This window comes from Pelodiscus sinensis, chromosome 6 (assembly GCF_052426305.1).
Source record: "Pelodiscus sinensis isolate ZL-2025 chromosome 6, ASM5242630v1, whole genome shotgun sequence".
Taxonomy (NCBI): Eukaryota; Metazoa; Chordata; order Testudines; family Trionychidae; genus Pelodiscus; species Pelodiscus sinensis.
The window spans coordinates 112,341,758-112,357,387 of NC_143057.1; the positions used below are offsets into that span (position 1 = coordinate 112,341,758).

The 15,630-nt window shown below is 41.3% G+C and overlaps 1 protein-coding gene across 4 annotated transcripts in view; it reads left to right on the plus strand.

Moving 5' to 3' along the window:
• The first annotated feature begins 6,297 nt into the window (after positions 1–6,297).
• The window catches only part of TXNL1 (thioredoxin like 1), a 33,883-nt gene continuing 24,550 nt past the window's right edge, over positions 6,298–15,630 (plus strand). The window contains exons 1-3 of one of the 4 annotated variants that reach the window (XR_012904973.2): positions 6,298–6,523; positions 9,748–9,844; positions 12,630–12,803. Coding sequence is in view for 3 of the 4 variants with exons in the window: in XM_075932631.2 (XP_075788746.1) it covers positions 6,333–6,523; positions 9,748–9,844; positions 12,630–12,803 (462 nt within the window). In the remaining variant the exon portion in view is untranslated. The remainder of the gene's footprint in view (positions 6,524–9,747; positions 9,845–12,629; positions 12,804–15,630) is intronic. The other 3 variants (XM_075932631.2, XM_014570215.4, XM_006116575.5) reach the window with 3 other exon arrangements.

Sequence of the window (15,630 nt, forward strand, 5' to 3'; positions counted from 1 at the left end):
GGAGGAAAAGAGAGTTACTCACCCTGTGCAGTAACGTCTGTTCTTCGAGATGTGTCCCCCCCCCCATGGGTGCTCCACTCGAGGTGCTGGGCTCATCCCGGCGCCGCAAACTGCCAGGACGAGCCCAGCACCTCGAGTGGAGCACCATCGGGGACAATACTCGATGAAGAAGCAGTGGATTATTTTATCACAACTTTAAGTTTGAAAAAAGTGAAAGCATGAAGTTAAGTAAAAAACTGACTAAATTTGTGGAACACTGTCTGCTAAAAAAGTATAAAACCTTTGAGAGAGATCAATTTTTACATGCATGTAAAAAACTGCTGACACCTGTTGGGAATGTTCTTAATATTTTGCCTGAATACTTGAACCTCAGTTTTCCCAACTATCGAAGTGGTGGGACAATAGTATATGATTGTTGCAGATGCTACTAGAGGGCAGGCATGACTGTCTTGGCACAGACAATGGCTTACATTATTGGTACATCTAAACAATATCCATCCCTCTTCCAAAAGAGGGATATAAATCAGACATATCGAAATTGCAAAGGAAGCCAGGATTTGAATTTCCCATACTTCATTTGCCTAATGGCATCACAGCGTTTTTTCAAAAAATGCTATTTCAAAAGTGAAACCGCGGTCTAGGCGCAGTTCTTTCAAAAAGAAAAGCCTTTTTTGAAAGATTCTGTAAACCTCATTTTTTGAGGAGTACAGGATCTTTCAAAAAAGGCTTTACTAGACCGTGGTTTCTTTCGAAATAGCACTTTTTGAAAACATGCTGTGATGTGATTATGCAAATGAAGCATAGGAAATTCAAATCCCGGCTTCATTTGCAATTTCGATATGTCTAATTTACATCTCTCTTTCGAAAAAGGGATGTAGTCTAGACATAGTCTGGGTGTCCTGGCAACTGATAGGCAGGGCCCATTCTCTGCAAGAGCCAGTTGGTGAAGGGAAGTAGAGGCTAGTTGACCTGTTTGCTTCTAAGAAAGACAAAAGGTTGAAGGCAGGGAGGCTGAGTGTGATTGAGGGTGGGCTTCTGGAAATTGGTCTGTCTGCTGTTTAGGAACTCAAGTAGGGGAGAGTCCAGAGCTTTGAATTTCCTCCACCCTAGGATGGTCTTTGCTGAATGTTCCTAATTTCTGTGTTAACTGCCGTTTCTATTCTGTATTTCCAATTACTAATAAACCCTTTTATTTTCCAAGCTGGCTGAGACTAGAAGTGGGGTGTTTAGTCCTCTGGAGGAGCAAGTAAGGCTTCCCCAGGTGTCCCATTCACATGAACTCCCTGTGGAAGCACATAGTGTGAACAGGGGCGCTGAACATTCCAGGCCCGTATGCGGGGCGATGAAGGGGGTGGCACAAAGGGTGTGAAAGCACTCCCCCATTGTGCCCCAAGCAAGTATGCTACGGCCAGCCAGGTTAAGGCAGGAGCGGCTTGCTGTCTAAGGCTCCCTTCCCCATGCTCTGGCAGGCCAGAGGAAGGCTGAGGCTGATTTTCCCTCTTACTTGCATTCACACCTTTGGGGGTGCATTCACACCTTTGCGGTCCACATTTTCAAAAAAATCACTTCCCCACAGAAATTCCTGAGTACAAGCCTGCATTCCATGGTCACACCCAAAAAGTGCTGAGGACAAGTAGGCTTGACCTAGTGATAGTATGCTCTAAGGGAAGATGCACTACACACTCCTCCACCACATACTTCACATAGTCCAAGTCCCTCTCAGAACCCTGTGCACTCCATTCCTAGGGACTAGCTTCTTAATGAAAGCTGGAAACACACATCTATAAGGGTACGTCTAGACTACAAGCCTCTTTTGAAAGAGTGTCTAGACTGCAACCACTTATTTTGAAAAAGCGAGCCACTATTTGGATGATCTCTTTCAAAAAAGCCCTGTTTGCATTCAATAGCACCTTTTTTCAAAGAGCACTTTTGAAAAAAGGCGTTATTCCTCATAAAATGAGGTTTTCCGCTGTTGAAAAAAATTCCGCATTCTTTCGATTTAATTTCAAAAGAATGTGACAGCAGTTTAGACACAGGTTTTTCGAAAAAAGGCCACGTTTTTCAAAAAAAACCTGTAGTCTAGACACACCCTAAGAGCTGTAACTTAGAAACTGTTTGTTATTGCCATGTCCCCCATTTGACCAAAAAAGAAAAGTCTTATTCTGTTTGCAAATTTCAGTCTTTGATATCAAATGGGTCTTTGTGTCATACACATGTTAATTGGTGCTAATATTCAAACACAGTAGCTATAGCCATGAATATTTGGTCTGTACAATTAATGTTCAGGAAGCAAGCACTACAAGAGTAACTCAAGGTGGCAAGTAAACATTTCTTGGCTGACTGAATCACATAAAGACACATTACCAGGAATCATTGTAAAAATGCTTCTTCAAAGAATCCCTAAATCAGATATCATCCTAACACCCATCTAAGTGCCCTGATATCTGGTTGCTCAAAATCAGCAGTCAGCTGATATACCTAAAGCTAAGCACTCCATCACTGTTTACTTTTACCCCTTAGCTTTGCAAATGGGATGCAAAGCACAGCAGGCTACAATGACCATTAGAATATTTGGGCATTTCCACCTCTCCTGTTTGAAACTTCTGGTCTAGAAAGAAAGTCCCAATGTGCAACTTCCTATACAGTTCAATGTTCTTAAAGATGCACACACATGCTCCTTCCCTGACCATACTGCATTAATGCAAGTGAAATAGCCTCAGTGTCTGCAAAACCCTGGAGAACTAGACCTTCCAGTTTGATGTACTCTGTCACAAGATGGCGTGGGGCCAAAGTTAGGATATGTATTCCATCTATTGCCACACTGCAGTCAGGGAATCACATTGCCTCAAAGTAATCAAGTATTTCCTGCCCTTTACTGAGATCTGTAGTCCTTCGTAGCAGGTTCTGGGGGCACCGCTGAGAGGGTCAAATCAGGGCAAATTGCATAGAAACAGGGCTACTTACAGCCCAAGAATGGGGGTCCTTCACTATAAGACACACCAAATCAATCATACGGAGCAGTTATGCCACTTTAGACAGGAAGAAGTCACACAAACAATTTCCTCAGACATTCCAGCTTTCCCTGTACCACAACTAGTATTGCACCTTACTCAGATGAGAGGTTATGAAAATCAATCTCACCAAATCCAAACAGGTTCTTTCAATCCCAATTTATACCTTAAATCTTACCCCAAAAAGCACCCTGTGCCAATCCTTTAGAATCTAAAATCTAAAGGTTTATTAATAAAAGAAAAAATAAAAGGTTGAAAGTAGAATTGTTAAAAATTACATTACATACACCAATCACAAAGTTCTTGGTGTAGGCTCTTTTCAGATATTAAGTGAACTGCTATTTTAAAAGTCTCTGGAGTACATCCTTTGTTAGGATGGGTCAACATTCCTTCTAGGCCCTTTTTTCATTGCAAAGATCTTCTGAAGTGAAGAGCTAGAGTGAAAACGAAAAACGGATGCTTACCTGGTTCCGCAGGGGAGCTGTGGATGCACTTCAACAGCAGAAGAAGCATTATATGGACATGCACAACTGATGTAATTAAAGCAGCTCATGATCATCAACGAAACTTAAATTGACCTAACTCTGAAGTGTAGAGGTGACCTACATCAGTGATCACCTGCATGAAGGGAATCTTTTGCAAACATGGGATTCCAGATTAAATCTTTAATGACAATGGGCCACAATTTTTCAGTACAGATTTTAGACAATTCGCAATATTTTGGGATTTTCATCAGAAAACATCAAGTTCAAATTATCCCCAATCAAATGTGGAAAAGTCTATACAGACAGAAAACAACCTTATGAAAAAGGCTATTGTCAGTGGATGTGTAGAGCATTACTATTTTACTGTTGTACACCCCAGAAGAATGGCTGTTCTCCAGCTCAGCTCATAATGGCAAGAAAGATCAAGTCTAATTTACCAATTACTGACAGCTTGCTGAAATCCCATAACAATTAAGCCATAGGGAAAATGAAAGAAAATAAGAAATAAAAACATAAATATTATTTTGACAAAAGGACTTGTGATCACTCTGTCTCTTAACCTAGATGATAGAGCATGCCTGAGGAATCATACTTCAAATACATGGGGCTAAGCGAGTACCATTCAAGAGCAAATGCATACACGATCTTATATAGTCCAGGCAGTGAAGGGGAAAATATTTTGACAAAATTGAAGAGATTTACTAGGAATCTTAATAGAAATAAATTGACAGTAGATGTGGACTCTGGCTTTTCCCATCTGACTGATCATTTATCATCAATGCACAAAAGAGAAATTGTCAAGGAACAAGAGAACAACGCTAGTGAAAGACTGATACTGAAATGATCAGTGAGAAATTATATGTCCTGAAAGACAGTGAAACTTGCTCACCTGTCTAAAGAAGTAGTATTTGAGCAAAGTGAGTGGTTCTGATGTGTCAAGACCCACCTGGGACTAGAGATGTGAACCACTAGTCAACACACTAGTCGATTAGTTGCTCCACCTCCCTCCCTCCCACTGCCTCTATCAGAAAGAAGCAGCAAGGTGGGGGGAGATGAAGAGAGAGTGCTTCAAAATGGCAGCACTGCATGCAGCCCAGGGTCTGCCACTTTGAAAACCACATGAAGCTGGGGGTCAGCTGTGGAGTCCTGCACTGATCCTGGGCTCCATGTAGCACTACCGCTTTGAAACACTGCATGAAGCCTGAAGCCTAAAGTGGAAGCGTCAAATGAGTCCCCAGCTGACCCCAGGCTCCATGCAGCACTTTCGCTTTGAAACACTGGGGGGGAGCAGGCCAGCAGGGGATTGCTTGAGTCCCCTGCTGGCTCTGTGCTCCCCACAGCGTTCTCTCCTTCGAAGTGTAGCAACAGCCCTGGGGTTATTCACATTCACTCTCTTTCTCAATGTAAAGAGAGATACACACAGACTTTATTGCCCCCTACTCAGGTAACAATTATATATGCTGGGTTTATTAATAAACAAAAATGGTTTTATTAAGTATAAAACAGGATTTAAATAGTAAATGGAGCTATACCTATCTCATAGAACTGGAAAGGACATTGTGAGGTCATTAAGTCCAGTCCCCTGCCTTCATGGCAGGACTCAGTACCATCCCTAACAGATTTTCCCCAGATCTCTAAATGGCCCCCCCTCAAGGTCGGAGCTGACAATGCTAGCTTTAGCGGGCCAATGCTCAAACCACTGAGCTATCCCTCCCCGTAAGTGATCCTAAGAGATAGCACACAGAACTAAGTAGGTTTCTAAGCAAAATAAAAGCACACAAGATAAGTTTGATACACTAAAGAAACTAACTACATGTAATACCTCACTCTAAAAGTTCTAATAATCTTCACAGACTAGACATTCTTCCAGCATGGGCCAAGTTACTTCCCCCAGTTCAGTCTTAGTTGTTTCCAACAGTCATCTGGCATAGGTTAGTCAGGGACAATTGGCTACCTGGATTACCTCACTTCCCACCCTTAAATAGGGTTTGCAAAAGGTGGGAATCCTTAGTATTCAGTTTAAACCTACCCTCCACTTTTTGTGGAAACATACAGCATCCAAGACAAATCCCAGCATCAGGTAACATAGTCAAATATCTCTGCAAGGTCCTTGTCTCCATTTGGGATGTTAGTGTATAGTTGAGTAAACGATTAACTGATAAGCCAATTATCGTTTATAACTAATGACAGGATTAACTGATAATCATTTACCTACATGGACTACCCTCATCTTGCTACCTCTGTATCAAAGGCAGCAAAGGGCAAGGGTGGGGGAAGCGGGAACCAGTGCTCAAGAGTAGCTGGCTTTAAGCAGGCTCCCCATGGATAGTCTCCGTGCGGAGCTCAGGTTCTGCCCTTAGCTCCAGCGGCTCAGCTGCGCCCCTGCATCGCTGAGTCGCACTGCACTGGATGGAGTTGCCAACTCCATAGACCAGACAGACCGAACGCCATTTGGTGTAACAGTGCCGGTCCGGGAGAGTTGGCAACTGAAGACCTCTCCCCAAGTTAGATCCTTTCGGCGTCAGGAGGGGTCCCATCTCTCCACGGCGATACGCTGCGTATCAACACCCCCGCAGGCCTATTCTCCGCCCCAAACCAAGATGGCCGTTGTTGGTCTCTCCGGGTAGGACTCCACTAGAGAGGTGCCCCAGTCCCTTACTCAAAATGGCTGCTAAATCTCCCCCACGGCGTTATCCGCCCTACAGCAAGATGGCCGCCGAGTGCGTGCGCGAGGAGCGGAGTCATGCACCGTCGGCCCCGCCCACCCCTCCTCCCTCTCCCAGGCACCAAGCCGCGCAGGACAGGGTCCCGGTTTGCGCCTGCGCGGTTACGGTGCATGCTGGGCGCACCTCTTTCCCGCGGTGACTGTGCAGATAAGCGGAGGGGTTTGCGGCGCGAGCCTCCGCTTGTGGCGGGGTCCCCGGCCAGGATGGTCGGGATGAAGGTAATCGCCAACGACACCGAGTTCCAGCCCGAGCTCAGCGCTGCCGGCTCCCGGCTCGTCGTGGCCAAGTTCACCATGCGGGGGTGAGTGAGAGGAGACTCGGTGCCGTTGGAGCCCGGCTGCCCCCCAGCACCGCCAGCCTTCGGGGAGGAAAGAGACGCGCCGCTCCTGCCCTGGGACGTCACCCCCCCCCCTCCTCCCATCGGTCTCGCGCAAGGCTCTGGGCTCCCCGCCTCATGCACCTTGATCTGCCTCTGCCCCCGCCCCACCCTGCGCTGCTGCATCTCTGCTCTCCCCTTCTGCCTCTTAGGCGTGGTGGCCCTGGCTGGGTGGTGTAGCCTCGAGGAGCTTCTCCCCCACTGCCTGTCACTCGCAGCTCTGAGGCTCAGGGCAGCGTGTGGCGTTTGGGGGGGACTCTGGTGTGACTCACCGCCCTGCACCAAACTTTGTTCCTCCTGTGAGGGTGGCTAGTGTCACATTTCCTTACAAGGAGCGAGCTTTCCTAATTGGGGAGCGGTGTAAGGGCAGAGTTTGTGGGATTGCCTGGTTGTAAAGGAAGCATTTTGTGGTGTGGGTTTACTGTGACATGAAGTGATCATTTGCTGCTAAGGCCATCACAGGGGCTGTCCCAGTCTCAAATAGGTGCATTTGGCTTACTCTGTTTGTTTTAAAAGCTTGAATGTTTAGAAAATAATTACGTGGGAAGGGCTTTTTGTTAATTTTGGTTGGGCTATGCTAGGTGGATCTGGCAGATCTAGTATTAGCAGTAATTCAGAGATAATAAATGCTTACTGTCTCTTTAAACTTAATTTAAATAGTTTGGCCTTGGAAATCTTCTAGTATTTAAAAATTTTAAAAAAACCACCAAAATTATCTAACAGCACTCTAACTTTGCTGTTGACAAACATACTCTGCTACTATGAAAAATGGTAGGCAAACGGCTATTAATCTTTGTTTTATTAATACTTGCAGTTCTAGTTACGAAGTGTCAATATAAAATTCGTTAATTTTTTGGCATTTTAAACTGTGTATTTACCTAGTGAAACTGCGGTATTCTAAATTTAAGACTATATTTAACATTTGAACCAAAAAGCAAGCCCACCTTGCATGCAGGGTGGATTGCACATTAATTATATATGGTCTGGAGTTGGGTGGAAACAGCAGCCCTGTTTCTGCTTTATCAAATCCAAACTCCTTGCCATCAGTCTGCTGTCATAATTTCTCAAGTCAATTTTGCAGTTTAGATTTGTGTATCTGGGGGTTTGGTACTGAAGTCATGTAATTCTAAAATTACTACTGTAAATCCAAAAGCTTCAGAGGAGTACAGCCAAGTTAGTTTATACAGGATAAACTTGAAAAACAGCAAGTTGTTTAGCAGAACTTTAAAGACTAACAAAACATGTAGATGCAATGAGGTTTACCAGTTATTTTGAGAGAAGGGTTTTCTCTCGAAATAATCGCGTCTTAACAGTGTCTGTTATTTCAAAATAGCGTCATAATGCAAATACGCAAATGAAGCACGGGATATTTAAATCCTGGCTTCATTTGCAGTTTCGAATGTCTTCATTTGCATCCCTCTCTCGAAAGAGGGTGCAAGTGTAGACTTACCCTCCCATTGTAAATATCAAAGCGCTTCTGCTATAGTAAAGCATGGATCAAGAGCCAGTTACAGGCAACCATTAAAAAGTATAACTTTGCTATTAAAGCACAATGTGGAGCAGCTGAAAAGAAATTATAAGGTGAGTGACGGAGAAGGATTAATGAAATGCTCTGCAAGGGGTGGTGAGAGGTGACAATGGGGCAGCATAAGTTACTGCCACATCTGGAGTATTACGTTCATTTCTGAGCCCTCCACTATAGAAAGGATGTGATGAAATGGAGAGGGTCCAGTCGAGGGCAGCCAAAATAATTAGGGGGCTGGAGCACATGACCTAGAGGAGAGGCTGAGGGATGTGGGTTTATTTAGTCTGTGGAAGAGAAGAGTGGAGGGGAGGGGTTGATACTAGCCTTCAGCTTCCTGAAGAGAGGTTCCAAAGAGATGGAGAGAGGCTGCTCTCAGTAGTGATGGATGGCATAACAAGGAGCAATGATCTCAAATTACAGTGGGGGAGGTCAAGGTTGGATATTAGGGAAAACTATTTCACTAGGCCAGTGGTGAAGCACTGGAATGGGTTACTTAGGGAGTGGTGGAATCTCCATCTGTAGAGGTTTTTAAGTCTTGAGTTGACAAAGCCCTGGCTGGGATGATTTAGTTAGGGCTGGTCCTGCTTTGGGCAGGAGGCTGAACTTGATGACCCTCCTGAGGTCTCTTCCAGCCCTAGGATTCTAAGTTGTGTGTCAGAAAATTTACTTTACTAAAAATTGAGGGGAGTGGAGGAAACTCCTTAGTTTCTTTATGCTTTGTTTCCTGGATATTGTAGTGATTGGGATTTGAGGGAAGCTATAGTTAAGAATTAGACTACTTCCACACTATAATTCATAATGTTGGGGTAGCAACTAGTCAAGATGCTAAAATTAAAGAGAGTTCTAGTTGGAGCAGTAGCTTAGGCCTGAATCCTCAAAGGTGTTTAGTCTCCCAACTTCCATTGATTTTTTTTTTTCAGTATTTAGGAACCTAAATTCTTCGAAGATCTGACCCTGACCCTGAGTGAGTTCATGAAACTTCTGAAAATGTGCCTTTCTACAGACACTGTGTCCTGGGGATCAGTGACTTCTCATACTGAAGGCAGGAGGAAAGGGAAGATAAACTACATAGCATTCACTGTCGTAGAAGCAAATGTCACTTCTGATAAATCTTTGCCAGAAAAGATGAAATTGTGGACACCAACTACTATAGGAAAAGGGAATTAATGAATTATGTAACTACAGTTGGTAACATGAAAATACTAGGTAGGGTTAGTGTGAGCTGGTGATTAAATCCGCTCTTTCAGAGCAGCAAAGAGCTCTTTCCCCAAAGTAAATGTCCTCCTTTTTAACTGATATGATGTGCATTGATAGTGATATGTGGTGATGCTAACCAAGCTAAACCTAGAATATAGAGTTTGAAACTGATGAAGGTTATTACTAAGTAATCAGAACTGTTTATGCAGGAAGTGGGAATTGACTCACATTATTTTGCCTGTCATTCAGCAATATCTGACTAGGTTTGCCAACTATGAAAGGTGTTGTAAGACTTGCATCCAACTAAGGGCCAAATACACGCGTACAACTCCCACTGACTTCAACAGACATTGGATATCATATATGGGGCAAAATATTGCTATTACAAAAACTAGACAAACTTACATCTATTTTTTTTCCTTAATAGATGTGGTCCTTGTTTGAGGATAGCTCCAGCGTTCAGTGCTTTGAGTAATAAATATCCCCAGGCAACTTTTTTGGAAGTAGATGTACATCAGTGCCAGGTGAGTTGTATGCACAAATACATTTTGACCATTGGGAAGTAAGATCTTATAAGCTGCCCTTTATAAAAGAGTAAATAACATAATATCTGAAAACTAGATCCAGCTCATATCTTAGGACACTATAAAAATTAACTAAAAAAGTTCCCAAACCACTGGCTACTAAATAGAAAATTATTGGATGATTGGGTGATACTAAAAGACTGGAGAAATTACTGTTTGTTTTGGGGATTTTTTTGTTTTTGTGGGTTTTTTCCAAAAATAAAATGATCCTAATTACTGCCCTAAAATTCCTGACTACTGTCCCTAAGAGGAGCATCCCGCAGGAATTGCTAAATATGTACATGTCAACGAAATCATGGGCAGTAGTATGAATTATGAAGAATAAATCTTGCCAAACACGTCTGTGCATATTTAAAAAAAGTAGGTGAAGGGACTGCGGCAAATGTAATGCCAGATTTTAGTTAAGTATTTTAGTGGCTTCTGAAATGTTACTAATGTTTATTTCCAGTGGTGTTGAGAGTGGAGCAACATGGTCACTGGGTGAACAAAATGGTTAAATGATTAACAGCAACATTGAGAGGCTAGGAAGTAACTTGAAGTGACCAGGAGTCTTCTTTTCATTAGTGTAAACATGAGAATAGATAATATTGACAGAACTTGCTGAAGATACTGAATTATGATGGATTATTAGAACCAGTTGGGATATATAACTAATACAAAGGCATTTGAAAAGGTTAGAAACACAAGTGGATAACAAAATGAAAATCATTTGTAATGCTGATGGCTGCTCTATCTGTGGCAGAAAAATATCTAAGATGCTTGTGTTCAGTTTCAGAGAGAAACCTGTAAAACAGAAAAATCTCAGTTTAGAGTAAAGTATGACAGCAAAGGAAAAATGAAACTGCAGTTGTTACTTTACAATAAGCATCACTTGATAGAGCAAGGAAGTAGTATGCATTTTTTGTTGTAATGTGTGCACAAATAAAAATAACAGAGGAAAGGCTATTTGAAGAATACATTCTAATAAAAATGATTGTGAACCAGGTAGAACCAAGAAACTATATTGGTTTTTGTGTACATATTTGCATCCCCAACAATAGTAGCTGCTTTATTTTTGTGTAGTAAGGTGAGAGAAGCTTACAAACATATGGCAGGGTACAATATTTTTATGTATGGTGGAGCAAGTATACAGAGTAGACAACATTCTCAAACATTTACTATCTCATTCATTAGTCTTTGAATTATTTTTCCAAAGGATGTGGTAGAAACGGGAGCTTAAAATTGGACTGAATACAGTAACAAAGTTTTATAATGCTGTCTGACCTGAGGGGTCCTAATTTATAATTCCAGTGACTGATGGATGCAGGATAAGAACTTGAATAATTAGGAGTTGCAACTTAGGCTCATCTATTGTAAAGGGCGCTGTTATTCAGAAGTTGGTCTGTAGACTTTTTTATAAAGATGTGATAAATGGTAGATTATTATACAAGCTGTACCAATGGAGTCTGCACTAGAAAAGAGTTTCTATATGCTTTAATGCATTCCAAAGGTATAAGGAAAATGACTTCAGATGTTACAGTAAACAGATTTTCCAGGATACTTCTAGGAATGTTAAAACATTAACAAATCAAAGCAAAATAAAGATGCAAAGTTTCAGTTGTGTAGTTAAGATTAATAATGTGCTTTAGAAAAAAAAGAACAATTTAAATCATGTAACATTGAAGTCCTTCCTAAATCCGTAACCAAGGTAACTTCCTTTACCTTCATCATATACCTTTCACTTACTAAACTCAAAATAAATAACTTATTTTTAAAGAGGTAATTTTGGAAGAATGTCAGTGCTCATTGGCCAATTTCCAGCCAATAGAAGCTAAGAAATTTTTCTAGGGGGCAGGGATAGCATGTGTGGGCAGAACAGTGTGGTACAGCCACCCTACAAGCCTGGAACTGCAGCAGATAATCTGCTCCTTGCAGAGCTGCTGGCTTGAAGCCCACCGAGGTAAGCACTTCTTAGTCAGAGCCTGCCTCTTGCACTTCATTCCCTCTTTGCGCCCCTCCCCCGCCCCAACCCCCAGCTGCCTGCTGCAGTCCACAACCCAAACCCTCTGTACCTTTCCTCCTTTCTTCCAGGTCGCAACTTCCTCCCAGTCCTTGTACTCCCCCTATACCCTCCCTGGGCCAGAATTCTGATCCATAAATCCTGTTGGACTTTTCACTTGAAGCATCCTGCCCCAAGTCACAACCTTCTCCTTCATTCAAACTCCCTTCAGACCATTACACCCCTGCTGCACCCCAGTCCTCTGCCCCAAACTTCGTTTTGCACCTAACCTCCGTCTTACACCCCACATCCCCTTCATAGAAGTGTGGTCCTTGACCACTTGCCAGAATCTTGGCGTGGCCCCTCATTAAAAATTATTGCCCACCCCTGGATTAAGGGGAATCACGGAGAAAGGAACAAATGAGATTCTTGTTCATTGTTCGTTTTATTAGCAACTATCTTTCTCTTGGTCTGTAAGCATGGCTTTTAACCCTGATATGTGTTGGCAATTGAGGATGACGAGCTTGCCTTATCCCAGAATGAATCCTGTTTAGTTCTAGGGCTATTTCACAGTGACAGTTAATTACAGTCTAAACTGCTTTTCTAGATGTGCCAAGATGTAGATGATCACGATGGCTAATACTGTTGCATATTAATAAAGCTGCTACTTGTAGCCACTGCTTTCAAGTTTAGAAATGTTGTATATAACACTTTATCACACAACAGTAATCAATATGTCAATTCTAGGGAACAGCTGCAACCAATAATATATCAGCAACACCAACATTTATGTTTTTCCGAAACAAAGTGCGAATTGACCAATATCAAGGAGCGGACGCTGTAGGATTAGAAGAAAAAATTAAACAGCATCTAGAGAATGATCCTGGAAATAATGAGGACACAGATATTCCAAAAGGATATGTATGCATGCCTTATTTTAAGAACTTGTAAATTTATTTTAAAAAATATGTCCATGTTGTCCTGCTTTCTAAACGTACTAAGATCTAACTTAAATGGATAAGTTTAGGTAGAAACTTAGATGTCTTAATATTTTTTTTTAAAGATCATGTGCCTTTTCCTTTTCCAAGCAAGCTTTTAAAGAATGACTTCATAGCAATACATTATAGTAATATTTGAAAATGGTGTAATTAAGTCTTCTCCAAAATATGCCCCTGAGTCTAGAACATTGCTTGGATTTCATGTTGAAAATTTTTCTGTAGATGTTTCTTCTACTAGACTTCTCTGTTTTAAAATCGTATAGGAAAACAGATCTGCTTCCTGCAAAATGAGTTATTTGAATAACTACTAAAATTTTAAAGATTCTGTGGACTGTCCTTAGGTGAATCTTCTTTGCTATGTTTTCAGTATCTTTTCTCAAATAGCTTTTTGTAACATTCTCATTCTGTAATGTTGCAGCTACCCTAAAAGCTTGTTAGAAAGCTGCTTTTTGGAAGGGGTGGTGTGGTGAGTTATAGTTTGATCATTAATAGCATCTAAGAATATTTGCCAAACGGTTTACCTGATTCCTCAAAAGGTCTTAACTGTCTTGGGACTTTGAGTTAACACAGCAGAATAGGAATGGGCAAGTCTAATTCTAGGCTATCTCACTTTTGCTATGGAATAATTAGTACATGATTTATTTACTTTTAAAAATATAGATCATATATTCAGAATTAAACAGTGTTTGGTCTGCAGTAAATAATGACATAGCATAGTCACAGATTTCACAATTGTTCACTTGGAGTTGGGAAGTTAAGAGATTCATTCTTTTGAAGGGAAGAGAGAATACCTTGAACATTAACTTAGTTGAACTATGTACAGTAAACATAACTTAAATTGGAAAGGATAAATACAATAAAGAGGAAATGTTTTTTCCTTGGTTTGTTAGAACTTCTGAAGCTTTACAGAAAACTCAGTAAAGCTTGATTTAGAAACTGTTCTGCTTAACTTTTTTTAGAGTGTCTCACTTTTTATTAGTGCTTGCATTAAAATATCTGTCATGGTTTAATCCCCCCACCTGACACTATGCATGTGGAGTTAGAGAGTCGACTAGCAGAATAATCTCTGCAAAAACTGTGTGTCTGATTCCCAGAGACCAACTCTTTGGATCTCAGGGGACTGAGATTGAATAGAAGGGGGAACAACCAAGACTGGTTCTTCACTGCCACCATCCAAGTGATTCCAAGAAAATCAGGGAAGAGATCACTTGGGACTTCTCCCCCCTCCCCCCCCCGTGAAACTCTTCCCCCTGTCCCAACCTCCGTTTTGCTTGGAGTTGGGGGAAAAACAGGGAATCCACAGACAACAATGGGCTTTGCCCCTGTAACTAGGCACTTTGTCCTAAGCACACAACAATTGACCAATACCAGTTAATTAGAATAAAAAAATCTTTTATTATCAAAAACAAAACTACAGTTGCAAACATAGTAAATTGGCTATGTGGAAAGAGCCACAATTTGAGATTATATATATATATATACACACTCACTCACTATGGGGAAGTTCTTGGGCCATAATCCTTAGTTACAAAAGAGAAAAACAATTAGCCAGCTCAGACATGATTTTCATATCCCCAAACAAGGAAAACAGTAAACCCTGACAAACTATTCCCTACTTACACATTTCAAGAAGTCTGTTCTTGGAGAGAGAAAGTGTCTTCCATCTTCTCGTTGCCCCGGAGAAACTTCTCTGATCTCAAAACAAAGGAGAGAGGGGAAAAAAAACCCTGTTTTCCAGTTTGAAATTCCTACTTGCATTGTTATTGGCTGTCTGCCTGATACCTTTGCTAGGTACCTGAGTTAACCTCTTAGTCACCAGTTGTTGATCAGCATTCCTTCAGATCATGACTGTATCCTTGGAATTTCTTTATTCCTGTTGCAGACTTAACTCGGCTACCCCCTTGAAGCTTTATTTCTAATGGTTGTCTTCCCAACACTTTGTCACAGGCCAATGAATGAGGTCTGGAGTAGACCGCATTTTAACTTCATGTACTAAGATTTGGAGTCGTCATATTTTAAAAGTGGGCCATATGAAAGCCATGTTTTTGAGACTTTCTTGCATGTTAATGCACAGAATAAAAAAACCTGGTTAACTTTAAAAGTCTTAGCTTTAGTTTATGCTGATTTTCTTCTGATTCTTCTTGGGCAGTAAAAAACATAAGTTGTCTGGTTCCCTTGTTAGCACTTCACTGAAATGCTTAAATGGCAAAAGCTGCAAGGGAATGTCTAATTCAACACACTGAAATGGAATTTTCAAAGTTTGTGGAAACCTTGCTGCCTTCTAATAAAGCTGTAGTGTTGTTACAATAGCTGTGCTGGGCCTATATAACTTAACAGGTATCCTTTTTTGACAATAAAATAAATTTGTTTGTATCTAAACAGTAAGAAAACACTGAATGGGAAACACCATACAAAATTTTGAAATAGTAATTCCATTAATTTTTGGACTAAGCCTTGTAACAGGATAGTGGGAGTTTCACTGTTGCAAAACTAAAAAGGAATATGGTTTGAAATACTTAAGGAAAAAGAATTTCTTGAAAGCACTGTTCTACTTGTTTTCATGTTGCCTTAAGACAACTGTGTACTGCATATCTTAAGCATGTCTGACAGCTGTACTAGCAAACATATGTAAATGAGAAACTTAATGTGACAAAACACTCTGCTAGAGCTGTCATCTTAGGTGGTGTTCTCTAAGCAATATTTGGTATAATGTTTCTACTTTTAAGAAGGGGTAGCTTATTCTGGCAACA